The following is a 27,165-nucleotide window of genomic DNA, read 5'->3' as shown; positions in this document are numbered from 1 at the left end:
TAATCTCAGAATTGATGGCTCTGGTTCTGAATGGGAGATGTTAGCACTCAGATCCTGACATAGCTCCTGTTATCCACAGAAGAATCCATCCTACAAGGAGCAGAGCCTTTTGGCACCAAAAATGCAACCAAGTACTGCACAGTTAAGGCCCCTCAGATGGCACAGTCCCATGTGAAATGCTTTATTGCACTGGGGGCAGTCTGGTGGTATTCAAATTAAATATATTTAAAGTATTTCCAGAATTAGAGCCTTGGTATCTTGCAGGCCTGAGCATCAATACATAAAAAAGGTCATTTTTACATAATTCTGTTTAGCTGTATAGCAAAGAAATTTAAAATAGTCTCTATTGTGTTATTTATCCTCTAATTACTTGAGGACAGAGTACCTCTCCTCTGTTTTTAAATTACTGTATAAATTAACAATGTTCTAACAATAAAGCAGCAGTTCAGGGCATTTACCAGAGAGAAAGCAACCATTAGCCTTGAGAATGAAATTTCAGTGGAATCCACAAAATAATGTGTTAGGAAATATTATGGCTGCCAACTTTCGCAATTTTGTTGAAAGTCTTTTAAAATGTGAGGGTTGGGGTGTTTGGGGTTTGTTTTTGTTGTTTTCCCCACAAAGCATGAGCTCTGGCATCATGTGAAAACATGAAAATGTGAGATTCTCAGTTTTAATTTTAGAAGACAACTAAGTTACTCAGCATTGTGGTTGCAAAGAGAAATTGAAAACATGAACCCAAGGGCCAGAGGACAATTAGGAAGAGCCCAAAATGCATTACTGTTAAATTCTTACATTTTGTAAAGCCATTTCTGACTTGGGGTGTTTCTATGCTCAGGGTTAACCCTATTCAGTACCCAAATAAATCCTCTGTATCCCTTTTGAGGACTTCTTGCCTTGGTTTGTGACAGGGGGTGACATCACATTTAATTGTCAGGGAGGGTGCTGAAGTTCAATACTGGCTCATTTCTTCTTTTTAAAAGCAGAACCAGTGTTTGTACCCATGTAACTCTCTTCAATTTGACAATAAGGTCAACAGCAGAAACTGGTAATGTTCCCTCAAGGGAAATACATTTCCATAGTAACTAAAATTTGGGATTTAGCTCTTCACCTTCTCTTCAGAGAGGCTGAGGTATGGCTCTCCCACACTATGGGATAAACACTCTGGATCCCAGGGTCTGGCAGGAGACCTCTCCCCATGTTCCCTAAGGACAGGGTATTGCCTGGCTGCTCAGGTGCCAAAGGAGGATCATTATCTCCTAAATCTGTGCAGAACACTGGCACCCAGCCCAATGATCAGGAGCATTTCCATTTGGTAACTATGTGGAGATTTCTGCACCGTTTCCATTTAGTCTTTGAGTTTATGATATGTGGGAACAAGCACAGAGTAACAAGCCAAGCAAACCACCTTCTGAACCTGGCTTGGTCTTTGACCAAAAAAATTCCACTGGTTTGAGAAATCCCTGGCATTGTATGGCTGATGATGTCCCAGCTTGATGGAGACTTTTATCAAGCCAGCTATGAGGACTGGCTCCTCATCTCTCATCCTGCAGGCTGTACCCCATGCAGCTGTCTGTCCATGCACACCAACCCACAGTATCACCGACGGGGCAGAAGCCACATGATTCCCTTGCCTTTCTAAATGGCTTCTAAGACCTACAAGTATTTTCCTGAATACTAACAGTGACGAAAATACTTAAGATTCCTAATTGAAAAAATATCCTTTATCTTCCTCTTCACCCACCCTTTTCCCACTGTGCCTTGATTACTTTTCTAAATATTGCATACAATGTTTTCAGTAAATAAGAAGGATATTAGAGTAGACAAATAATGTTTACGCACCAGCTCAGGAAAGGTGTTTCTGGCAGTGATTCACAAGTTACTCACAACTCACAAAAATTGCTTACACTGAAAGGGACAAGGAGTGTCTTTTTGTGTGCAGGCTGCTGAACAAACAATGAGGTCCTGGTCCCTGCCTGGCTTGCCGTGGCATTACCACAAACAATACTAATTCTTAAATACCTGCCTGACTTTAAGCACTTAGGTAAATAATTGTATTGATTGTTGCAGGCCTATTCACATGCATAAAACTAAGCATATATTCAAATATGTTGTGAAATCAGGGGTTGGGAGAATTTTGCAAGCAAGGCATTTTTAGATATGAATTTACTTGTTAAAACCAGCTTCAAAAGGAGTTAATGTGGCAATCAGGCTTTTGGGCACGGCAGGGGGAGGAAGGAAAAGATTTATTTTCAAGATGGATCCAAAGACTTTCTTGTACTTCAGAGACTCCTCACCAGAACCACAATTACAGGTGAGAAAGGCAGCAAGGAAGTCCCCCCAGCCACTGATTGCTCAGAGTTTAATGTGAGAGCAGCATAAACTCAGAACTGCAGATAATCCATGGGGAAATCAGGGGGTTAGTGCCGAGAACTGATGGGGAATAACAACTGAAAGAGCTTTGGTTTTTCTAGGCTGGCGGGAGGTAGCTCATGCTAGGAAGGCTGCCAGCTCCAAACTGATGCTGGGAGCTTTGTCTCCTCTGGATTGTAGGAACACACTTTGCAGTCAAACTGATCTGAGAGATTTTGATAGTAAAAACAGCTGTCTCGTTGCAATGATGTTTTTGTTCCATTGTCAAAATTTTGAGTTAAATCCATGAGTGGGCTGCAGCTTGTTCAAACCCTGAACTCAACACCCTTTGTGCTCCTTTGGCTTTTCCACTGCGGTTCATGGGATATCTCCTTCCTGAGGAAAGGGCTAGGTGTAATAAAAGCCGTCGGGACAAGGAATTGCAGGTCTCCTCCGATGCCTCCCCAGTGCTGGAGAGACAGAACTGGAGAACTGTGGTCTGTCCCAGACTGGTGAGAAGGGGAAATAAGGAGGAAGAGCAGGGTGTGGAAATGAAACACTCCAGTGCTGCTGTGGCCAAGCTGCATCCCCAGCGAGCAGGTATGGTGGTGGAAGGGGCAAACTGGTACCTGAGCAGGGGCGAGGCCAGCATGGGCAAGGGAAGTACATGTTGTTTGTGGGGTGAACAGAACAATGGGATTCAGGGAAGGGGCAGGCTGGGATGTCCCAGCCCCATCTTCCCAGCATGAACCATCTGAAGGTGCCCCACTCTCAGATGTGCAGACAAGCAGATGAGGTGCCTGAGTGAGGAGTCCAGCACAGGCAGGAGCACAAGGGGCACACGCCAGTCTGCCTCCAGTTCTGTGCTGACGTGAGCGATGGGACAGCACCTCTGTACGGCCACAAATCCACTCTGTGTCACTTGATGTGATGGGAACTACGGGCAGGCTCTCAGCCTCTGGGGAGCCAGGAGCTCTGTGATGCTCTGTGAGTGCAGAAGGGTGGCTAGTGAGGGTGATGCTGTTCCTGCAGGTCTGCAGGACCCACGGCTCTGTGGCACTGCACATGTTAAGAAAAAACAGATGTCAACACAAGCCTTTCCTTTTAAATTGATATTTTAAAATTGTCACTAGAGATCCGTAACACCAGGACTGTAGTGAAAGAGACTGTTTTCATGGAAACAGAGGCAAGGTGGTATTCACATGCTATTCAAGGATCCAAGTTCTGCGGGACGAATTTCTTTCAAGGACTCGCAGCTCGATGAACGCTGGTAGCACCAACATCACACCACAGCCTCGGGCGGGAGCCAGCGCGGGCAGCGCGTACCTGCGGCCGGTGAGAGGCTGCCCGGCCCGGCCCGGCCCCGGCGGCTCCGCGCTCCCTGCGGCCCGGGGGGCGCGGGCAGCTCCGTGACAGTAGCGGGGGCTGCCGGGCGGCCCCGGGAGCCGCGGGAGGCTCCTCCTCCGGCCCGGCACCGCGGGCAGCGCTGCGCCGCGGCCCCAAGGCGTGCGGTAGGTGCGCCCCGACGGCGGCGGCGCGGGGGCAGCCCCGGGGCGCTGCGAGGGAACGGCGGCCCCGCGCTCGGGGGGCGGACGGAGGGCCGGCTGTGCCGGGGCCGGGCGAGCAACAGGTCGGTCAGAGGAGCCCAGGGCGAACCCCCCGAGCCGCGGTGCGGTGCGGCCGTAACTCCGCGCCCCGCGCAGCCCCGGGCGGCTCCGGCGGGAGGCGCGGCGGGGAGGGGGCGGGTGGGCGCGCCCGGGGCACAGCGCGGGGTGCGGAGCCGCCGCCCCGCTCCGCTCCGCTCCTTTCCGCGGGCATGCGCGCCTGCCTCGCACATGCTCACTGCGCCCGCGGCGGGCGCGCACACTCCGCAGCGCCGCGGCTCCGCGCTGCACCGCCGGTGAGTGGGGCAGGGGATCTGCGCGCCCGCGGGTGCGGAGCCCGGAGCGGTTCCCGTGCCGGAGCGCTCCGCGGGTGCGGATGTCCGGAGGGGTTCCCATGCCGGAGCGCTCCGCGGGTGCGGGGCGGGGGGCGCGCAGCCCGTCGGGGGGCGGCCGTGGCGGGGCAGCGGAGCGGCCGCCGGGAATTAGCGCCGGGGGTTAATTGCCGCGCAGTGCGCGGTTCGGTTTGACCGTCAAGCGAGCCCCGCTTATTAGTTATTTTAGAAGGTGAAGCGTGCGTTTAAATAAAATGAGCCGCCGCGCTTTCCCGCGGCTGCTTCTATGAGGAAAACTTGAATGTGATTTATGCGGTTTAAGTAAACTTTTCTGAGTGTTAAATTATGCTTGAGCCCAGTGAATGGCCTCTCAAGGAAATTATTCATGGTGTACAGCTACTGTTGTTCAGACTTTTCAAATAATGATAGATTCTGTTGTATAAAGTCGTGATTGCTAAAATACGTGCAGTGAACCAATAAAGAGTTTATTGGTCTGTATCAAATATTAGCAGAATTTTGTCCAGCGCAGTATCGAGTTCACGCATCCCTGAGCGCCGTTAAAGGCAGTGGCAGGGAGGGTTTATTGTTTAGTCTCTCTCGTGGACTTCATGAATTTACTGAATATTTCTTATCTCTGCAATGCCACCCGTGGAAGGGTCCCTCCCCTTCCTCTCCCCCAATTTATTAAGAAAGCATGTCTAAATTTCTTCATGCTAGCCCACATCTGTGTGTATTAGGGCAATCTGGTCCACAAAAGATGGGACACGTTTAAACCAGTAATTCTGTGTCTAAACTAATGCTGCTTAGATAGTTTCATACATGTAGCATTGCATTGCTTTGTCACTTGTTGCTTCAGACAGGATATATTCTTTCTCACCATTCTTTTTTAAAGAAAGCTGAATTTTTATTTCTGCTTTGAAATTGAAGGCATCGTGTGGCCTCGGATGTAACACAAGCAAGTAGGAAAGACTTGCAGTACAAATGCTTTGAAAATAATCAGTACTCACAGCTTTGGAAACATTCCAGAAACTTTTTAAGCATGTTTTGAAAATTCACTTGAAATGGTACAGCAGCTGATAACTTGGCTTAATTGTTCTATCTTAAAACTCTTAATTAAAAAAAAAACCCAACAAAACAATAATCTAAATGTATGGTGTAAAATTGAATTGTGCAGCTACAGAGTCAAATAGTCCATGTAATTCTTGCCTCTTCTATTCACCCACCAACAGGTCAAAACATTTGGCTAAATAACAAGTGGTTTATGCTTTTGGTTTTACGCTCATCGATTTGTTTTGCTTTACTTTGTTTAGCCCACTCCCCTCAGCTCATTTTCTTTTAAAATTGTACATGGAGACTCGATTCCCATGACTCGCTAATCTTATCACCATTATTTGGTTGAAATTTTTGAAAAGGGTTCCTGTTTCAAATACCTCACAACATTGGCAGTCTTAGGTTCCATTAGAAAAGCTTCATTAGGGAGAAATAAAAATGTTGTTGATAACTCCCCCTCCAACAATAAGTCCCGTATTCAACTCCACAGTGTGTGCAAATATGCCTTGAATTATAAGAAGGAATTAAACTCAGGTATTCACACAAAGACCTTGATCTCAGAATATCACTTAAAGAGTCTCGTGTGTTGCTGTGTTATGTGTAGCTGGTTAATATGCTTTTTTTTTTCCCCTGAAAATTTAATAATTTAGCTGTTAATCCTGCCAATATTAGTTGCATGTTTAACTCGCAGCCTGCAAGGCGTCGGGCTGAAGTCTGCGTGGCTGTGTTTGTGTGTCAGTGTGTATGTGTACACACTGCTGACAAAGAAAACAATTAAAGACGTTAGTAATTTTCTGCTGTCTTCCCAACTGTTATTTATGATGTGTAGTAGTACAACAGCTAGTCTGAAATCAGCTATAATTCTCTTCAGTAAGATTTGTTTCTTCTGTGCCAAATTTTTGCAGTAACCAGATGGTCTTAAGGTGTCTTCAGCGGGAGAACAAGCATGAACAGTGCTGAAGACTAATTATTCCTTGCAGTAAATTCCTTCTGCAATAAATTCACAGGTTGTTAGACCTAATCTGTGGAAACGATTGTTAAGATTACTTATGCAGTGAAAAATGCTTTTATAAATCTGTGAAAACTAGCAGAAGTTCTTAGAATGCTAAGAAAATATTTTTGAGTTAATTTTGCCCGGCTGGGGTAACTTTTATTCGGGACAAACTGTTAAATGAAGTTGCGCGTTCAAATCCTTTTCATAAGCCATGGAACACTGCACTTCTAATATAAAGATTTTAAATGTATTCTGTGAGTGGAGGGGTCATTTGGTGGACCGTGTAGGGAAATCTCACCCCGCCATTCCCAGTGTATAGTTAGTTTCCCTGTACCTGTGTATTTTTAACAGCAGTAGCAATATATATTTGATGAGTGCATGGAGGAGTCTTCTGGATTATTAATAATCAGATTGTTTTCATTAAATTTCACATTGTACTGCATAGGACAGAAAAATAGTTAGGAATAAAAAATATGTTCAGAGTTATAAACAATGGTATATACTAAAGTAAAGCCATTCAGGTTTAAATACGTCCTCTTTTTTGGTGGCTTAATTCAGTAAAAATTACAATATTTCTTTTTCTCTTATTATATGTCTACAGAAAAGAAAATGTAACTACTCAAACCTCTTGGCATTTTGTTCACTTTGATATGAATAAGGAGAACTTGTCAAATCTCTTTCCCTTCCTTTTCTTCTGAAAAGCCAGAAAGACCATCCTGGTTGGGACTGTTCATTAAGAGATCCCATCAGAAAACAATTGTTTCATGGCAGTCGAATTCTTAAAACAATACTTCATCTTTATTTGCAGATCTTAACTCAAGTAATGATGTTTAACAAACACCTTGCTTTAATCAGGTGAGGATAAGCCCTTCAATTAGGATGCAAATAATTGCTCCTCTTGGTTGTGTCGTTTGGGGCCTGGAGGTGCTGCCATTTCCAGGTAGGTTTGGTGCTGCCCAAGGTTTGAAGCAGGAGAGAGGAGAAAGCAGGAATAAGGATTTGGGTCTGGTGAAATTTTTTTTTTTTTTTTATTGCAGCATTCAAAACCCAATCCAGCTCCCTTCTTTGTCAGGCTGTTCAGTTGATCTTGATTTACTGCTGCAAGAGGTGTGAGAGGAAAATTGGATCCAAAATAATATCCACTGCAGAGATGGTTCCAGTGAGCGTGTCACAGAGCGAATATTTAATTAAAAATAGTCAAACCTCTCTTCACTCAGTCTTTCTGCTTGTGTCTTAATTATGCGTTTTAATTATTTCAAAGATGTGTAAAATGAGATGAGAAAATTTACACAGGCATAATCCTTCCCGTTTAAAATTATTTGTCTGCAGCTGCTTAAGTCGCGGCATTAGGAGTCACACATAAACATGTTTATTTAACATCAGCGTTATCTCTTAGATTGTACATGGTTCATTAACATGGAGAGAATACTTTTTGTTTAATAGTGTGTGGGAGCTGCCAGAGGTCAGAAGAGGTTGTTTGCCTCGAGTCGAGATGGCATCTTGTCTCTGCTCTCATTCTGTTTGTCGCCTCTGCTGTGTCCGGAAAACGCTCCCTTAGTGCCGTGCTGGGGTGTTTTCCCTGGTGTTTAGGTGCAGAGGCTCTGTTCAAAGCCAGAAGTCTGCTGCAGGGTTGTGGTAAGGTTTATGGGGAATTGCAAAGGAGGTTTGCTGTAATCTGTGGAGGATTGTTTTAGCTGGGGTTCGAGTAGAAAAAGCGGCTTGGAAAGGATGGAGCGGGAGGGGACAGAGCAGCCTGGGACATTGTTGTGGTGTCCACAGAGTGCGTGGCTGTGAGGGAGGGATTTTACAGATTTGGGGACATGGGGGGGTCCAATGGCTCGGGAAATTGAGAGTGTTTTGTGTGCCAGTGAATAATGTCTTATTGGTGTGGCTGGGTCCTTGCTGGACTCAGGACAGCTGTGCCTGGTGGTGGTGCTGAGCTGAGAGAGGTGGCACCTCCTCTGCAGGATGGGCCCTTCTCTCTCCACAGAGCTCATGGGGGGGCTCTCCACTCATTCATCTGCTGATTAGAAACATGCTTAGAAACATGGACATATAGAACCGTATCAGGGACTCCAGAAATGCAGAAGTACCCATGGCCTCAAGTTTAAAAAGGTCAATTAAAATATTTTACCGTGACTTTTGCATACAAGGTAATAGCCATGCACCACACGCGGTATTGGGAGAGAGATGTGCACACCCATCTCTATTCACAATTTTAATTTTCATTTCATGTTTCTGAATATTTCCTACAAATCAGCAAGTTTCTCCAGCCTCTCTTGGATGATGGGGGCTTTTTGGGCTTTTTTGTGCCTTGGAGGGAGAAGATAATTTAAATTTCCATTAGAAAAAGGTAGAAAATTGCTTTCTTTGATTTTTATCAAGCAAGGATCCCTGGTAGATAACCAAAAGGCATTGAATAAAATGAGCATTATTGTAGAATTCAAAGTGCTGTGGAAGATGCAGTGTGACTGAAGCATACCGCAAATGTGCAGTTTTTTTAAAAGCATAACAGTAAAAATAGAAGGGCTTAAAAAAATAAGCTGAACTACTGTGTTGATTATAAGTTGTGGCTGAATCACTCTTAAGGCCTGGATATTGTTTTTAAAAAGCCAGCAAAACATCTACTTCTAAAAAAATAGTAAGTTCCCTTGGAAAGGAGGAGAGAGAACAGAAATGTTATCTTGGATAAGGGAATGTCTGGGGTAGAGTTTTTTTCATTTGAATTATTTTCATCAAGTACTTACTCTGTTCTGTATTTTTAAGAAATTATGTGGACAGCAATTTTGTTGCTTTACCAAGGCAGCGAAAACACCAAGAATCCTTTTTATAATTTGGAAAGAATGTCAAAAGAATGAAGTAGTTAAACCTAAGTGTATTAGATCATACGCCTTAAATGCATAAATAAGCATAGCTGCAATCACAGAAACCAATGGTAAAACCACCAGGAAAACTCACCCACAAACCGTAATGACTTAAAGGGAATGACCTCAGCCATTGTGAAATTTGTGCCTATTTGTTGACTGACATTTATTTGGTAGAGGAGGGTGCGTGTTTTGTTGGGGTGTGGGATTTTGTTATTTGCAAGACTGCTGAGGGTTTTTTGTGTTGTCGCTGCCAGGTTTGAATACAAAGAGTGAAAATGGGCTCGAGGGTGTGGGAGCCTGGCTATGATTTGGGTCTTAGCAATTTGAAAAGCAGGTGAAGGGTTTGTTATTGATGCGCAGAGACTGGTGGGACTGAAGTTTGTTGTTCAGATGTTAGAAACTTCCTTGATGATAGCCCACTTCTAACTTATTCCCAGCTGGTTTCCTGTTAAGGAAATGAAGGTTTAAAGTATTTGGTTACAAACCTGAGATTTCTTCACGTCCATGTCTTTGCGTGAGTGCTGCATGAAGTGCTGGTGTCATTCATCTCCCCTCTGCTTTTTGGAGAGGAAATTGATGCATGATAGAACCTCAGCTTGCCTTTGCTGCAACACCGCTTAATAATTCAGGGAAATGGAAGTCTTGAATTATTTTAAGTGTAATAGACTTCTTTGGGAATGTTTTTACATAAGCCAACATTACAGACTTCAGGCTTAACTGGAGCCATGTCTCCTTGCAAACAGGGTTTCTCTCTGCCTGCTCCTGGCTGTGGGCTCCTACTTTTATGGGTTGCAGTAATCAAAGAAGTTCCAGGTTTAATTGCCCCTTCTTAGATGTGCAGGGAGGTTTGAGAAAATGGATAGGTTCGTGCTGCTGGCTTGAACACCTAACTGTAGGTATTCAGTCTCATCGTGCAGAAATTCTCATTTGCCATCCCTGTTTTTGAGATGAAAAGCAGCCTAGCTAAATAAAACAATAGTCCTAAATAAAGAAAGTTATTTAATACTGATCAGCTCAGATTGTAGCTGGTTAACTTATGGAGAGTTGATGCCTGTGTCTGTGCTGGAAAGAACAGACTTCACAGAGAAGCTCAACCAGAGCAGGACAGCCAGGTACTTCCAAAGACAGGGGGACGTGGGAAATGTTCCATAAACTCAGCAAATGCCTTAAAAACTGGACATGCCTCTAGGATTACTCAAGCACCCACAAGAAACACTGAGGGGAAAGTGGGGCAGGCATCTGAAATGTTCTTGTTTTTTAAATAGGTTGAGTAAGCAGAGCAGTCTGGGGGCCCCAGTTATTTACAGCTCTGTCTGTGCACCACGCAGAGAGGCTCATCAGCTGTCTTAAAGACAAGTTTTCCATCTATTGCAAATCGTGTCTCTTGGTGACACATTTGATTTGGCTGTTTGCTGTGTAATTGTCCTACAGCTACTTTGGAAATAACTTTGATCAGTTTTGAATATAGATCTGTATCACTCGTTTTGATTCCCCTTGCGACTGCTCTTCTATACTCAGTTACCATCCTTGGAGTTTAATTGCAACTATTTGACAATTCTTTGATTCTAAGACAAGTAAAAATGTATTTACAAAATACTTTACCCTTCGTAAATGTTGACAGTGTGTACTTCATTTTTGTAAGCTATGTAAATTTATTATTTTTCCCCACTCCTGTGGGTGAAACAAGACAAAATCTTGTCTAAAATTGAGCAATACTTTTTATTGAAAAAGAAAGATTGTTTTTTCCACCCCTTAACTAAAACTAAAAAGCTCCATTTTTTTCTGAAAGACTACACTCTTTGAAGTAAAATATGTGAATGCTATTTTCACTGTATCCAGATTTTCCTTTTTGTTCTTCTTTTGTAGGCTGACTTTATTTTTGAATTTATAAACCCCATGGTTTTTTTAAGTTTGGTAAGTGCTGTGTTGATACTACTCCTCTTCACTGAGATAGAGTTAGGAGAAAGTCAGCCTTAATGCTTGTACAAGCAAAATACATAAATTTTCTCCTTCCTTGTGTTCAGCTATGCATAAATGTATTAGATCCAGTCATGCTCTCACTGCAGTTCCCAATCAGTTCACTCAAATAAAGGTTGAGCCCTTGTTGAGTGGGAGCAGTTCTAAACCTTTTGTACTTGTTGCAAAAATGCATATTTAAACTTCCTTTTTAAATCCCATTTTAACTGCTGCCAATGAAGTCCAGCTGACTTCTTCAGTGCCTGAGCCTTGCAAAATGGGAGTGGGAATCAATATCTGTCAATCTGTCAATATCTGTCTGTGCTATCCATGCTCAATGGCCTCTTCGCATATCAGCAAACGTTTCCAGCAGCAGTTTAAAAAGCTGATAAATCTGAATTGGGTGGAGAGAGGGAGGTACCACAGCCCTTTTGGTACCAGTGATTGTAATCTCCTGCACCAAAAGTTTGCAATGATATGACTTAGTCTGGTATCACATCTCTTCTGACCTGGTACTGCTGAATGTGTTGGTGGAGTTAGGTGTGCAGAAGGAAAATAAGGCAGACACGGTTTTTATTTATTGAAATAAAATAATGGGATCCTTATTCTGTTTAGCCTTGGTGGCCTGTTGTATAAATACCTACGTTGGAGGAATCTTGTTTTTAATAAAATTCATTTCTCTCTGAATAAGAGGCAAGCTTAGGTCTCTGACCAGAAATACATAATCATTCAGCAATGCTGTAAATGTGTGTAACCCTGTACAGGGCAATGTGAGATTATGTTCTGTATAGCCACTTTCACAGACCTTTGCTGTCTTCCTTTCTTCTGTGTCTCTTCACCTGAAAACTCTTAAATTGTGGTTTGAAGGAAGGCGTATTCTGCCTGTTATTATATATGATTTCATTTTGTTTGTTTGGCAACCATCCTTCCTGTTCACTGCAGCAGATGAATATAATTTGGGGAGGAGAACTAGATGGGGAGGGGGCTGAGGAATCCAAGTGAGTCTCCTGTAAAATATTTGAGATGCAGCAAAACTTCTGGGCTAGATTAGTTTTGAAACGCCACTTACACCCCCCACAAATTAGGAGTGGGGTGTGGAGACAAATGCTTGGTTTCTAATTTCTAATAAAGGATGCTGCTGCTAAAAGTCAGATGTGTTGATGTTGGAGCTGGAGGCTTTCCTTCTTAAAGCCCAGGGATTCTCCTTCCCCCAGCCCCCTGCCACAAATCAGGATTATTCAGTCCCAGCCGTGGTTTAACCATGTCTGTGGTGGAGCAGGATGGTTTCTGAGCCATGCACAGAAGCATCGTGCCCTGCTTTAGGACAGGAAGTGGAAAATGAATATTGTTTTGAACTTGAACTTTGTGAGCAGACAGAAGGTAATTATTGGAGCTGGAACTCCCCCGGGAGGAGCGGGGGAGTGATGCCCTGCACTTGTAAGAAACACTGTGGGATCTTAAATATCTAGTAGTGTTTAATGCTTTGGTTTTACATTTCTGCTTTTTAATTCATCTTCTTCTCTTTTCTTGGCAAATAGAGGAAGAAACAATTGGATGTAGAGTTGGTGTGCTGTATCTATTGATAGACACACTCCTGCCCTCCCTTTGCTGGTGGGGCAGGACTCTTAAATTTCAGTCTTGGGGTTACTTTTTGTTGTAAAATGAACTCTTTTGCTGCTGGCTTACTTAATGGACCTGTTATAATTTGAAAAATTAATTAATTTATGATTGAAAGCACATAAATGTATGTGAAGCCATTTAATCAGAAGATATAAGCCACTTGTGTAGTATTTAGCTTTGATTATAAACTAAAGAACTATCTGTCTTATAAAGTAGAAAACTCCACTGTAATGACACAAAATCTACATGGTTGTAAAGTTAATATTTTGAGCATCAGCTTTTTAATAATATATTACTATTATAATAGTAGTAGCCTTCTAGGGAAAAAAAAGGTAAATCTCTGCCTTCACTGCGTATTTTGATGTATTTCAGTGTCCTATGGCTTTAGTTATCTACCTAAGTGTTTTTACGATTTTTTTCCCCTCTATTTTGGCTGCTACTTACAAGTTCTTCAACAAAAAATAGTGAGTGCAATATTTCTCCTTTTCTTACAGACTATGTGGGATCTTGTGGAGATTTTTAAAATACTGTTGTTTATTAGGTAATTAAACAAAGAAGGGAAAATATTTTTCTGTTAATTTCTACCTATAGTAGTACATGGGTTTTCTTCTCAGAAGGGAATAATTCATATTTCAAAAACACTATTTAAAGTATGAAAGTGAAATTGCATTAATTTTCAAAGTATAATTAAACACACACTGTTTATGGTAAAGTCTCCCTCACCAAGTTCAGAAGACTATTTTAATGGTGATGAAGTTTTAGAGGCAGTAACATTAAGTCACTTTAAAAGAAAATCGTGCGATGATTTATTGTGGCAGAGTAGATGAAATTCCTCTAGAGATTTTAATATCTTCCACCTGGTATAGAAATGAAAAGAAAATATTCTTTAGCTGGTGACTAATTTGTCACTAATACCCAGGGGTTCCTTCATTACAATGCAGAGATGTCAGTTTTAAGAGAAACGTACAGTGAAAAAACCAAGTGCAACTTCCCGTTGGAGACAGTTACAAAAAAAGAAGAAAAAATAAAGGTCTGAAAAGCAGCCGAAGTCGTGTGAAGGAAGGCTCTAAAGCTATCAATCAGGGCAGAGTGCTTGGGGAAGGATTTTACCTGCAGGCTTCAGTGGAATTCATTAGGACATGTTTGAGGAGGAAAGCCACTCGATAGGACTCCAGAGGAGGAGCTGTGACACGCAGCAATGCCCAGGCTGGCGCTCAGTTCTCCTCCCAGCTGCACCTACTGCATCCTGGTGATTGCTGGAGGAGGAACTGGATTGCTGGAGAAAAGAGCCCCACTCTGCTTACTGATGGCTTATGTTCTCTATCACAGTGTCAAAGGAATTGGCTCCAAGACTTGGATAAAAAAGCTGCTGGAGAATATCTGCAGCTTGAACCTTTCCACAGAGAGCACGGTGTTTCTGCCACATCAGTGCCTTGACAAGTCATTTTTCCCAACAGAAAGTTATTCCAGTGTGCAGAGACTGGTGTGGTGTCCTCACTTTGCCTTTTGCTGCAGTAACAAAAATTTAACTCCGCTCTTGTCCTTCCAGTGCTGTCATTTCCAATGGCTTGGTGTGGGCGGGAGCATGAACCATCACAGTCCTGGGGGGAGAGAAGTAAGGATTTCAGTTTCTCTCCCTTAAACAACCTGCTCACCCTGCAGCAGCAGCACTCTTTGCTTCTTGAGGGCTTTCTGGTTTACTCTTCCCCTATGTTTAGTCCAACCCAAAAAGTTGCTCATTGTTTGCAGTACATGTCTATGACAGAAATGGTTGTTCAGTGTTAGGACTCCAGTGGTGTTAGAGATTTGGGAAGGAGAAGTCAGTACTGCACCAAACAACGTAAATGTTGGAAGCAACATGCCCAACAACTTTGTGGTGGAGGTGTTTATGTCACAGGGAGAGCCCTGGCATGTCCTGCAGACTCCAGGCCATGGTGACACAGTTGTGTTTCTCACTAGGAAGATTTAATCTCAGATGTTCTATGGTTAGTTGGAGAAATGGAAGATTTTATGTTCTGACAGATTATTAGAAAGGAAATTTATAGGGTTTGCTACATTTCTTCCAGTTACAGTGTATTCTTCAGTCAGAGCACTGAGGTGAATAAGAAACACTCTTTCCTGTGGTGGGTTCATTGTGGCCAGATGCCCACCCAGCTCCTCACCCTCTCCCCATCCTCCACAGATCAGGGGAGAAAATAGGATAAAAAAATTCATGGGTCCAGATGTAGACAGGGAAATCACTTACTATCTCCCATCACAGGCAAAACAGACTCACCTTGGGGACTGTTAATTTATTGCCAATTACAATAGCATTGGATGGTGAGAAACAAAGGCAAGAACTAAACCAGTCCTGCCCACCTCCTTTTTCCAAGCTCAACTCTGTTCCCACATTCCCAGTTCCTCTGCCTCACCCAAGGGAATGGGGAGTGAGGAGCTGCAGTCAGAGTGTTCATTTCCTTTTTACCACTTCTTCCTCACACCTCTCCCGTGCTCCAGTGTGGGCTCTGCAGGCTACAGTTCCTGCCTGTCAGGAGAACCAGCTCCAGCCTGTTTTCTCCAGGAGCTGTGGCTTTTTCTCTCGCATTTTTTCTTTCCTGTCGTGCTGGATTTTGCCTTTTGACAGAGGTGTCACCAGCCTCAGATGGGTTCTGCTGTGGGTCTGCGGTGGAAGCAGCCCAGGACTGACCCTCACCCTTCCCTGCAGCCCCCCTGGTGCAGACACCTGGTAGAGCCTGACAAAATCAGCACTTTTTAAATTCACATCAGAGCATGGGCTGATGGCACATCCCATCCAGCAGGAATTCCTGCCAGGTTTAGAGCATCGTGCAGCAGGGAAGGGTGACAGAGAAGGTCAGCCAGCCTTGCTTGCCCTGCCTGCCTGAGAGACCTGAGTGCTAAAATTAGATCCCCCTCTCCAGAAGTGTCTGAGTTGATGCACGGAGGCTGTTCAGGCATTTTGTGGGCACAAGTGATCCTGCATGAAAAACTGAGCTTGTGTTTAACCAATGTTTAAGGACTGATTTTGATTGAAAATGTAGTTGTACTTGTATGGTGACATGCTGGCTGTGAAATGTGTTGTCTTTTACATGGATTCCTGAACTAGGGACACATTTTTTGCATGTTCAGGATCTTACATTTCCTAGATATGTTTTCTAAAGTGTGTTTTTTGATTTTAAGTGGCCAGAAAATTTATAACTGCTCTGAAGACTGGAAAGGCTCCTGTAGAGGACTTCTCCTCTTCTCTGTCTCTCCCAAGGCCAAATCTTCTTCAATGTTTGGGGGTTTTTGCCTGTATTCTATTAATATTCATATCTAAAGTGAGAAACAGGTGAGATGGTCTTGCCATCAGCTGATGGCCATCCTCTTGATTTTATCATGCATCCAAGGCTTAAATAGCATAAAAATTTTTCTTGATATGCTGGGCTTCGGGGCTTTTCAGCTATTAACATCAAGCTTGCGTGGCATCATTTTTTACCTTATTTATGCTCCAAAGGAAGGCATGCTCAGTTCCTTATGAGCCACTTGCCATTCCTGATGGTGATGGCAGCTCTGTGCCTGGGAAGAGCCTGGAGAGTGCAGGGCAGAGTTTGTCTGAGGAGGGTAAATGATCCTGCTGTTCTCAGTGGAATTAGGTTTACTTTGAGAGGGATCTTGCTGCAGATTTGCCTGTAGCTGCTAACAAGGTGGTAATGAAGGTGTGCTGCTGGTGTTATCACACATATTAATGTACCAGATGCTCTGGCAAACTAGCATTTTGTTGTGCTTCTTTTTTCTCCTTTAAGATAGCCCTATATTTATGTTCTTGTCCTGGGAAGCAAGTTAGAAAAGTCATTTGAACAGCAGTTAGCTCAGGAGAGAGAGCTCTGTGTAAGCATTTTTCTGTTTAACCTGACAAGCCAAAGTTTTGCCCCAAAATATTGTCTGCTACTCCACAAAGAAGCTGTCAGCCCTTCATTAATCATTTAGTGGTCCTGTAACTGCCCAGTAAACAAAACCCACCAGGCCTGTGTTGTCCTGCTTGCAGCCAATTCTCTTTTGCTCAACACCTCATGGAGAACTTGGTTTGAAACCCAATCTAGCGAGGTGCAGCCTTCCCCAGCAGACTGCTATTAATGGCCCAGATGTCTCCTTAATGAAAGGGTTTTGTTGTGCCAACACGATGCTCTCTGTCTTTCCTCAAGTGGATGCTCTCATTGTTGATGAAAATACCATTACCAGAAGAAGTAGAATGGAACCTGCAAAGTTACAGTCTCTGGAACTCAAAATTCTGTAATTACTCTTGGCATATACTCTTAAAAGTTATTTCATACAGGGGTTTTTCAGCATCACTGAAAAGCAAGCTCCAGATTTTGCTGTGGATTTTTTTTTTCTTTTTTGTAGTTCCTGAAGTGGCTGATACACCCTTGTGACTTTTGGAAGTGCAATTTGGATTGTATTCTGCAAATTAAATGTTAGTAAAGAAGAAATAGCTGGGATGTGATTTGTTGAGGTGTTTTTCACATGGTCCCCTGACAGTGAACAGTCGAGTGCTTAGATGTTGGTGTGTTATTTATGCAAAAGGAAGTTAGAGTTTAGTTGCCAAAATCTGATTTCTTTAACTTGTGAGTTGACGGAATATAGGTATGCTTGGCCCTGAAGTCTTAGCCTAGAAGTTACACAGCAGTTCCCAACACGGTAAATTTGAAGATTTCCAGGCTCACTTAAGTGCTGTCAGCCAAGGCTTGTGTTCAGTCTTAAGCATTTTTCGCTTCACTTACGAGAGCCCAAAATAATCAGTGCTTGGAAAGGAAGCTGTGTTATCCTGACATGAGTTTAAAAGAAATATTACTCCCAGATTGCATATGTCTAAAGTACACTTCTCAAATTTGTTCTGCTGAATGTTAACTTACAATGGGGAAGGTGACTGTGAAGATAATTTTCATGTTTAATTAGTTGTGTTCATGATTCATATGTGTTTTATTCTCATTTCGGTTTCTTGCCAGCCTTGTATTTTTGTATTGCTGTAAATCTGTGAATATGTGTTTGGAGGCAGTACTTGTGGAGTGATGGGCCACCAGCTCTCATCTTTTTGAATGTACTAAGTGCATTTTTAATCTGAGTATTTTAACTCTCCAGATACTGACAAGTCAGATTTATTTTTTCTAATACAGAAGAGATAGAATCCAGTTGTCTTTAACAATGCATGTTATCTCAGAAGAGTAAACCCCAGTGCTTATTCCTTAAAAAACTCCTCAGAGAAAGAATTGTTTGGAGGAAAAAATCTGCTAAGTTTTCTTTGGCTTAAAAATACTTGCAAGTACCCTGAAGCCGGCCACAGTGATCACTGATACTGAACATCAGTGAGCAACCTCCTGCCCATTCCTAAATGCGATTTAATTTTCTAGTTCTTTAGTTGAACTTTTTGGATCTGTTTTCAACTTCAGTAGATGGTTGTCAAGCTGTAAGCATGACAAGAAGTAAACCCCCAAAGAGCTGCAAATACCTGAAGTAGATTGCAAGTAAGAGTTGCTCAAAAGTCCGGACATGAGTATAATTTATGGATTAGGTGGTGTGGGCAGAGTCCTCAAAGCCATTAAATTAATCTGTTTGTCAGTTAACATTATAATAGTAAAAGTGGTGCCAACTTCAGCTGTGTTGGAGTATTTAATTGTAATCCTGTGTTTACAGGGAAGTGCAGGTAGCTGTCACCTGAACAGGGGAGTAATCTGGGCTGGTCTTATGTGGCAGTAGAACTACCCCGTGGGCAGTGGGACCCTCCTGGAGCAGTGGTGTTGATAGATCATAAATGTGATTTCCAGACTGGGTTGTCTGACTGAGACCTGGCTGCATGTTCCTGTCTCCTCCTCGGGGATGGTGCCATTGGATGTGCTGCAAGCTGCATCAACGTGCTGATCCAGCTGAGCTGGACAACAGTTAAAGATGAGTTTGTTGGTCAGGCTTGTGTCGCTGCAGGAGGCTGTGGCTGGCCCAAGGGCAGGGTTGTATCTTTGGTCAGTAGTATGTTTACATCATGTTTACAATCATTTGGAGCTTATCAAATCCCAGAATAGATGATGATACAGTTTTGCAATTACCCTTGATAATTGAACTTCCAGGCAACAATTTGGGAAAGAAGTCAATTTGCAAGTCATTGTAGCTGTTGAGGATTGATCAGCTTGATACTTCTGTTTAGGTGGGGTTTTTTTCATGTTTTCTTTTATTCACTTATTTATCAAATTTCAACCCTTACCTGGCTTGAACTTCCAACAGCATGTACCAAGTCCTGTCCTGTTCATTCAGCTGTTCCCCAAGGGCAGTTTTAGGTAGGTATTTTTGAAATATGCATCTTAAACACATTCTAGAGGAGGTTTGGAGGAAGATGTGAAGTTTACTGCTGCTTTCTTTTGTAACAGCCAGAGAAGCTGGAGGAAAATCATGGTTATGTAGTGAATGACAGGAGTGCTTGCCCCAGTTGTAGGAAGCCCAGGACAATTTCCTCCAGGTGCAGGCTGTGTGTGAGACATCCTCAGTGTATAACAGTAACACACTGATCTTTGTTTAATTCCCATTTGGAATCTTGTCAGGAGTGACTTGCCCAAAATCTAACACAATGTTAGTAGGACAGTGATGAAAACCAGGTATCCTTAATTTCTGAAGTCATTGGTGCATTACCTACTTAAAGACCTCTCTGAAATGAGCTGTAACAGTTACATATTTTTGGCTGCAATTTGTAAATTTTATTTTAAAATGGCATTATCTCTTCCTTCAAGGGGGGTTGATAGGATTGATTGACAAACTATTTTAATTACTGCATATATACAAGAAAAACTTGTCTCTGACAAAAACATATTATATCTTGGCTCTTGGTACTAACCAACTCAACTTAAATTTCACATCTTGCTGCCAGCAGCTGCCTTACTAAGACACAGTGCTCATAATAAATGAAATTTCATGAAAAAGAAAAATGAAAACTTTGTTCCAGCTGGATTGTAAAGGCAGTTGGAGCATTTCTATCATGCATATAAAGCTGCCATCCACATAAACACTGCAAATTAGTTTTTCATTTTTAATAATCAGGATCAGACCTTTCCTTATTATTGAGGCAAATGCAAGCTATTAGAACCATACCATTTCATTCAGTATCCATTAGCTGTTGAATCCTGTCCAGAGTTAAGCGTTGGGAGTGTTTGGGGAGAAGCTCACCTTTTAGTTTCAGGTTTTCAGGTTTCTGACAACCTACTTGGATGAAGACCCTGAAATGATCAGGCTGCTCTGGCCCTGCTTGGTAGCACTCAGAGGGGTGTTAGTTACATCATTTGTTCTTGGAGCTGTTGCTGTGCATTGTTGAAAGCCCTGCAGCTGGTGGGTGCTTGCCCGGGCGACCAACGGGGATCTCAGCTGAATTATCACACACTCTCTCTGCACATGGAAGAGATTAATTCTTATAGCCACAAACAGAATGAACACTTTGTACTTAGTACCATAATGTAAGTTCATGCTGAAATACAGTGCCAGTAACCAACTCTTTAACCAATAAAATCACAGTTCTAATAACCATGTGTTTTTACAGCATCCTTGTCCCAAAGGATCAAAGAGACATTGATTTATTTAGCTTTGGGTCCCATCCCCTGTTGTTCTCACTCCTTCCCCTTGCTCCCCATGAGCTCAAAAGAGCCATATATGAGCTGAAACCCAACTGTTGGTGTGTAGTGCACAGCAGGGAGGGACGCTCTGCAAAACCACACAAGAGAACATTTTAGGCAGTAGAAGTGACAGGCAGTGTTGTGGGCAGACAGAACACAAACACCAGAGCCTGCTTTGGCCAGGGGTTGATACCCACACATCCAAACTGCTGTAAAATCCATCATTGACAATAAATGGATTAAAAGTTTTAAAATTCAGCCTTTTAAAAAATTACACTATATGCTGTGTATAGAAAAGTTTGTTAAAGACTGAGCTGATCTCTCCAAAACCTGGTTCAGGATGCAACGAACAGTGTTAGTTCAAGACACAGGAGTGTGGAAGTGTTGGTGTGAGTGCCTCAGGAAGCAGGTATATGTTGTGGAGTTGAGATGCCAGCAGCAGAATTTTGTCCTTTAGTTAGGAAAAAGGTGAATAAAGCTGTCAAAGAGCTTTACCACCCCATGGCTGAGCTGTTGGTAATGTGATCATGTCCCCATCCCGCTGTAAGGGCCCCTTGTCCTGGTGCAAGTGTGTGCTGAGACATGGTGTAACATCTCTCCTAAGTAGTCCCTGGGGGGCTGTCAGCATTTTTTACCTCAAGGGTTTCCTCAGTTGCAGGACTGGTTGAAGTTCCTTATCAAAAGGCAAATTCAGTACAAGAAGGTTTCTGAAAAATTGGGTTGACAGAACTATTTAGTGTGCAGTACTGAGTCTGTGTTACAAAAAGTTTTGTGGTTCAGTGTGTGGTGGTTTTTGATTACAGCAGCAGGTAGAGGTCCAAGACCTACTGTGAATGTAGATGTAATTAAAGTGCTTTTTGTTTCAGAGTATTTATTTCTTATGATCAGAGAAAAAAAACAATGTGGGCACAAGATACAAATTGCCATGACCAGGTCACTGTTTTGTTGAGAAATAAACCAAATATTTGGGGTTTGCCTCTGAATTATAGAACTTCAGAAAAACTTAATAATTCCTAATGGTTGAATATTCTACTTCTAAGCCTAAAAATTCTGCTTCTGACCGAAAAAACTCCTCTTTTTGAAAAAGAACCTGTGACTGAGCAGCTACAACTTTCTCTGTTTTAAATGCTTTTCCATCCCATCTTAGATTAGTGCCTGAAATAGGTTGTATGTTGGCCTATGAGTTTATCAGAACTGGCAGTTTTTCGGGGAAAAAAGAAATTGATACACTGCACAAAACCCCTGTCAGCAACTGGAGAACAATCCTGTTCTGGCATCATTCTTACTCCGAGATATTTCTGCTGCTGGGGAATATTGTCACCTTGAGCTGTGCCTTGTTTGCATGTTTGCTGCTGCCTGGGGTCTGTAAAGTAGAGATTGCAGCCAGTACTTGAAGCAGCATAAATTTTTGTTACCAGCAAGAGTCAGACAATGTTGTTGGGAGAGAGGGAAAGGTTACGTGTTTCTGTGCTCAAAACTGTGTTTCTTAGGTGTTTATGAAAAGAGAAAGTCCAAAGATGTTTGCTGCAAAAATGTCACTACTTTGTGTCTTTGTAGAAGAGAATGGCAGAATTACTTGCATATGTCTGTTTCTAGGGAAAGAATAATTGTTGGAAGTATTTAAAAATGAGAATGATTGAGTATCTAAAACTGTTTCCAACACAAAGTACAAATCTTTTTCTGACATTTGATCTATACTGTTCATAGATCTTTTATATACACAGAGGGATTCACTGCTTTGTAATCAAGCTGCTGGAGAAAAACGTTGTCCTTTTATTCGCTGGGGATGACTGTAACAAATTAAAATGGTTTCCCATTAGCCTTCCCTACTTAGCTGAACCACTTAAAATTACTTGGGACTTTGCCCTTTTCCGACCTCCTCACCTTTGCTCAAACATTTCTGCTTCCAGGAGTGCAGCAGTGTTGGTCCCACAGCCTCACCTCTGTGCCTGGAGTTATGATTCGTTTCGGGCTGCAAAAGAGAACCAAGATAAAGCCCAGAGTGAAAAGAAATGTTTGGTTTTAAAAGCCTCATGCACAGCAGGTGATCTCTGACATCTGAAGTTGCTGATGGTGTCAGGAGCTAATTGTAGCTTGATTGCATGTGTATTTTTCAGTCAGACTGTGCACACAGATGAGGATAGATTGGTTTGATTTTAGGATTTTGTGGGCCCTTGGGTGTATTTGTTTGTTTGTTTGTTTGTTTGTTTTATTGCTCCTGTGAGGTTCCTGTGGCAATAATGGTTTTACCAGCTTGTGGGCAGAACTGTAGAGCTGAAACAAGCAAACCTCTGTGGCTTGTCTGAGCACAGAAGTACATTTAAACAAATATATGTAAAATTCTCTCTTTCTCACGTTTATTAAATGCAGCCAGAGTTACACTGATTTACAAAACAAACTGCAGGTTTGAAATGGCTTTTCTGTCAAATGTACAGGTCCTATTTTATAACTGACAGTGCCCTAATGTTAAATGCACGTGTATTAATTGGTTTTTATGATAAAGTAAAAAGAAAGCCACAACAATATTGGGCAGTTCAATTCCAGATTGCTCCAGTTATTATAGGAACGGAAGGTCTGGTTTCATACTGAATTCCCAAATCTTGTTTGCTCCTGTCTGTTATTTCTCTTTGTACCCAGGGTCCAAATTCAGGTTTTATATCTCTCACTGGCTTGTAATTGTAACTTGGAGGTGATGTGAAGTTGTCTTAGTGCAATGTCATAATCTGGAGAGCCTTAGAAAGATTTTACACTTGGAACAAGGCAGAGAAATACATGGCATTACTGAGTTGCTTCTTTGAAATATTTCAGTGATACAAATGTGCATGAAGAATAGCGACAAGACTGAGAAGTTTTTTTACCAAATAAAAATCACTTGTTTATGCATAGAAGCCTGACCAGACTGACTTGTTTCTGTGCCAGGAAAGGATGCAGGGCAGGCCTGGAGTGACCCCAAGTTTGTGGTGTGCAAAGGGGTTCAAAGATCTGACTTTGGAGGTGCCACGAGTGGAAAATACCCCTGGCTAACCCTGGGGACGCACACCCTGAGGGATGGCATGCTAACTAATGCCTACAAATTAATGTAGTGTTTTAGAGGCAGCAAAGCTGGATGGAACTCCAGCTGTGTCTAAGCACACTCATACTGGAGACAAGTAAGTGCACTGAGGAGAGAGACAACCGCACCCTTTGGAAATACAGCACGCTTGAGCAAAAAAACAAATGGCACTCAGAGGTGTCTCATGGTAGCCTACTGTTACAGGAATTAGTAGATAATGCCAGCCCTTAAGATTCAGGAAAAGTTCCAAAACTGCCCTATCAACCCCAAGTATTCCAGTTTTGGAAGTATTTTTGTTAAGCAGGGGCGAACTTGTCAGAGCAAAAAGAGCAGCGGTAGGATTCTTGGCTGGTCGTAGTGAAGATCTCATATCTTAAATATTTTCAGCTATCTGTGGTTATTCCACATAGGTAAAAATAACTTACAGTCTGCATAAATGTGGAGAATGAGCACAAGGAAACACAAGCCAACTGGAAATGTTGCTTGTAAAAGAAAACTAATCTGTATGTCATTGATGGAAGGAGTAAAATCATAGCTGAGGGCTCTTGGGTATCACTGGTGTCTTCTGGTCAAGAGGGTGCTGGGATCTGAGTAACTCTTGGGGTGTTGTGGGTTTCAGGTGGGTTGTACAGCATAGGCAATATCTGGCAAAGAACTGTGAAAAACTACTGAAGTTTCTGAGACTGTATTTGGAATCCCTACTCTTGTATATCTTGAGCCATTGGGGTGCCAAGGACAATATTTTGAGCAGTTGAGAAAAGGAAACGTTCCCTAATTTTGCAATTGCTGGTGAGTACTTGCATCCTGGGAGGAGAACAGCCCAAACAGAGTGTTTGCCTAGTGAGGCTTGTCTCTGCTCCAAAGCACACTCTGGGCTTTTTACATATGGAAGTATGCAAGAATTCATAATCTGACCCTCTGTTTTATTTGTGTGTATACATAACCTGCAGTTCATTACAGAAATCCTTGCTGCAGCTCTGCCCCTGCCCTATCTGGGGAGTGATGCAAAGTTGAGAATGGCCTTAGAAATTGCAAGAGGTTTCATACAAAACCACGAGCTTGAAAGAGCTTATCACTGGTGAGAGAATGATCTCTGGCATTTCATAAATCATCCATAAGAACTAACGTGCTGTTTGGAGATTTGTATCATTAGCAAATTAATCATGTTCAGGAACACTCGGGTAGCAATGTTGGATGAGGCTGTGCAATCCCTCTCTGCCAAATAAACTGCAGGGAGAAGGGCCTGGGGGATGGGAGGTGGAGAGGAGAAGCCAGGCTCAGCTTTCACATTACCTCAGTGTTGTCTTTGATAGCAGTCTTTAAAAATATCAGTCTTTAAAAACTGTTGAGCAAAATGACAGTGAAAAGCTTCTTTAGCAGCTTGCCTTGCTATTGGCAGAATATGCAGTGGTTTCTGCTTCTGATACCTTCAGTCAGTCCTCACAAGGATTGTCCACAGGAGGTTTTTCAGTTGTCTCCCAAGTGTGTAACATCTCAGGTGTCCTCCAGCCCTGGAGAGCACACGGTCATCAGGAGGAGTGGAGGTGTTAGGAGGTGCCACAGGAAAACCTCTTGTTGGAGTGAAGTTCCCCTGGAATTCCACCCACCTGAGTACTCATGTCAAAAACCATAAAGCTTTTCTTGGCATGAACCCAAAGTTTTGGTGTAACCAAGGGTAATTTTACCAGCTTTTTTAGAATTTCATTTATATGCTCAGTTATTAATAGATTCTTGTGGTATTCACACAATGTTTTTCCCTTGAATTCACCAAACTTGATATTTGAATTCTAACCCAATTAGCAATATTTGTCATACACTGCAGTCTCAAATGCACACTTAGATGTGAGTCTCCATACAGCTAAGGATGCTGTTTATCCCTCTGCTTTTCTGATATTATCTCCTTTTCCCTTTAAAAAATAAATACAAATGTATACCAGGTACCAAAAAAAAAGTGTTGGGCTATTAAATCAGGCCAATTTTTCTGTTGCTGTGTGTAGCCTGCAAATTCATTTCTATAGCAATGCAAAAGACTAATAAACCCATTCTATGTATAGATATTTGATAAACTGACTCATATATAGCCTTTATTTGGCTCTTTTCTTTGACTGCACTTTTTTATTAACCAGACTGGAATGCTTCCACTAAGAAGCAAAGCAATTAATTTCAGCATCCTGGAGCCAGGACTGTATTTTGGGGGTTGCCATACATTGCATTAATCTAGACCACCACTGCTCATTCAGTGTTCTGGTATAAGTCAGATAACTACAGTTAATGACTAAACCCTCGGTATAAATCTGCTGTGTTTCCAGACAGCTGTTAGATTAGTTCTCTCAATTCTTCTGCTGTGCCAGTGGATGCCAGCAAGTTCCAGATTTAAATGCTTTTTAATGCTTTGTGCAGCACTGGACGCATTTTATAGAGCTGAGTAGGAGATATGCTATATTGTGCTTAATAAACTATTCTTTAAAATATCCATGATTCAGCTGCTTGCATGGAAAAATGTATGCTTAGCTTTGAGAAAAATCTTAACTCTTACAGCTTTCACTGGCAGACTGTTGTTCTTAAAACTTAGACTTTTGTTTAAGGTGTGTGTACGTGCTTTTCAAATTATTTGTCCCACGTATTTGCTGGCAAAGTGGTATGTGGCAGGACAAGGAAAACGTGGCCTTTTTCAATCAGATGTTGTTAACTTCTCTCCAACAAGCCAGAAACTCGAGTTCTTGTGGGCAGTCCACAAGAATTAGAGGGAAATAGACGGAGCGTAATTCTAGCAGAAACTTGTTTTGTTTGTTTAGAAATTGTACTGAAGGTTTTTGTGGGTTTTGTTTGGCTTGTATTTTTTTTAATCCATTGCACAGAAAGGTTTCAGAAATTATCTTTTTCAGCAGTACTCCATAGCATTTCAAAAGGCTTTTCTTAAGCCCACATCCCAGGAGCTTTTTAATTCTGTGTCACACATTCTTCTTATTTTGTGTTATTTTCTTAATGATTTTTGTCTTTCTTAACTTGTACCCCACTGGTATGAGAACACTAAGGAAGTAGCTCCTAGATGAGTTTAGGAGGTGGAGGTTCTGGCACATTTCTCCTCCCCTTGCAGTTTGGAATCTTTGCACCCATTTACACTGCAGTGTCTATTGCTGAAAATGCTCCCTGTGAACCTTCAGGAAGTGTGTTCAAAGTGGAGGATGCAGGATTTTAAGACATTAGATGATCCCCCCAGTGCTAGTTTGGGATTAGAAGCTGAACTAAGCAAGGGCTAATTCTCTTAATTGTGGCATTTCAATTCCACGCTTGAATTTGCAGCTGAACTGGATGAATTCAGTTGCTGTGCTCCTGAAGGATCCAAGCCCTCCAAGCAGGCACACAGGCAGTCTTTGTGATGACAGCCTGGAAAAGCAGCAGCTGTCCAGGGGTTGGCACATTGGTCATGCTCCATGTGAGGCACAGCAGGAGATGCACAAACCTGGCACCTCCTGCTCCAGACAGGAACAGACCAGCTGGAGTGAAATCACTGGGATAGGAGAGTTACACAGCCAAATGGGAATTAAAAGAGAGAGTTTAACCGTGCAAAAGTTGGGTGCTGGAATGAGGAGGGATGTTATGTGGTCTAGGAGAGAAGAGGAATGCGATTGAGGCTTCTGTTTGGCTCTGACAACTGCAGGCAGTGCCTGCTCCCTGCACGGGCACAAGAGCAGAAAAAGATTCTGAAGTGGTAA

At 42.5% G+C, this 27,165-nt stretch overlaps 1 protein-coding gene across 2 annotated transcripts in view; it reads left to right on the top strand.

The window, feature by feature from the left end:
* Nucleotides 1–4,187: 4,187 nt before the first annotated feature.
* The window catches only part of EYA2 (EYA transcriptional coactivator and phosphatase 2), a gene marked incomplete at its 5' end in the record, with an annotated part of 85,849 nt that continues 62,871 nt past the window's right edge, over nucleotides 4,188–27,165 (top strand). For both annotated transcript variants that reach the window (XM_083873556.1, XM_083873555.1), the window contains one exon: nucleotides 4,188–4,252. In XM_083873556.1, the coding sequence (XP_083729682.1) occupies nucleotides 4,188–4,252 (65 nt within the window). The remainder of the gene's footprint in view (nucleotides 4,253–27,165) is intronic.

The sequence above is a fragment of the Zosterops lateralis genome (genome assembly GCF_965231275.1).
Source record: "Zosterops lateralis genome assembly, chromosome: 16".
NCBI lineage: Eukaryota > Metazoa > Chordata > Aves > Passeriformes > Zosteropidae > Zosterops > Zosterops lateralis.
The sequence above is the reverse complement of the archived record's forward strand: the minus strand, read 5'-3'. Positions and strand labels throughout refer to the sequence as shown.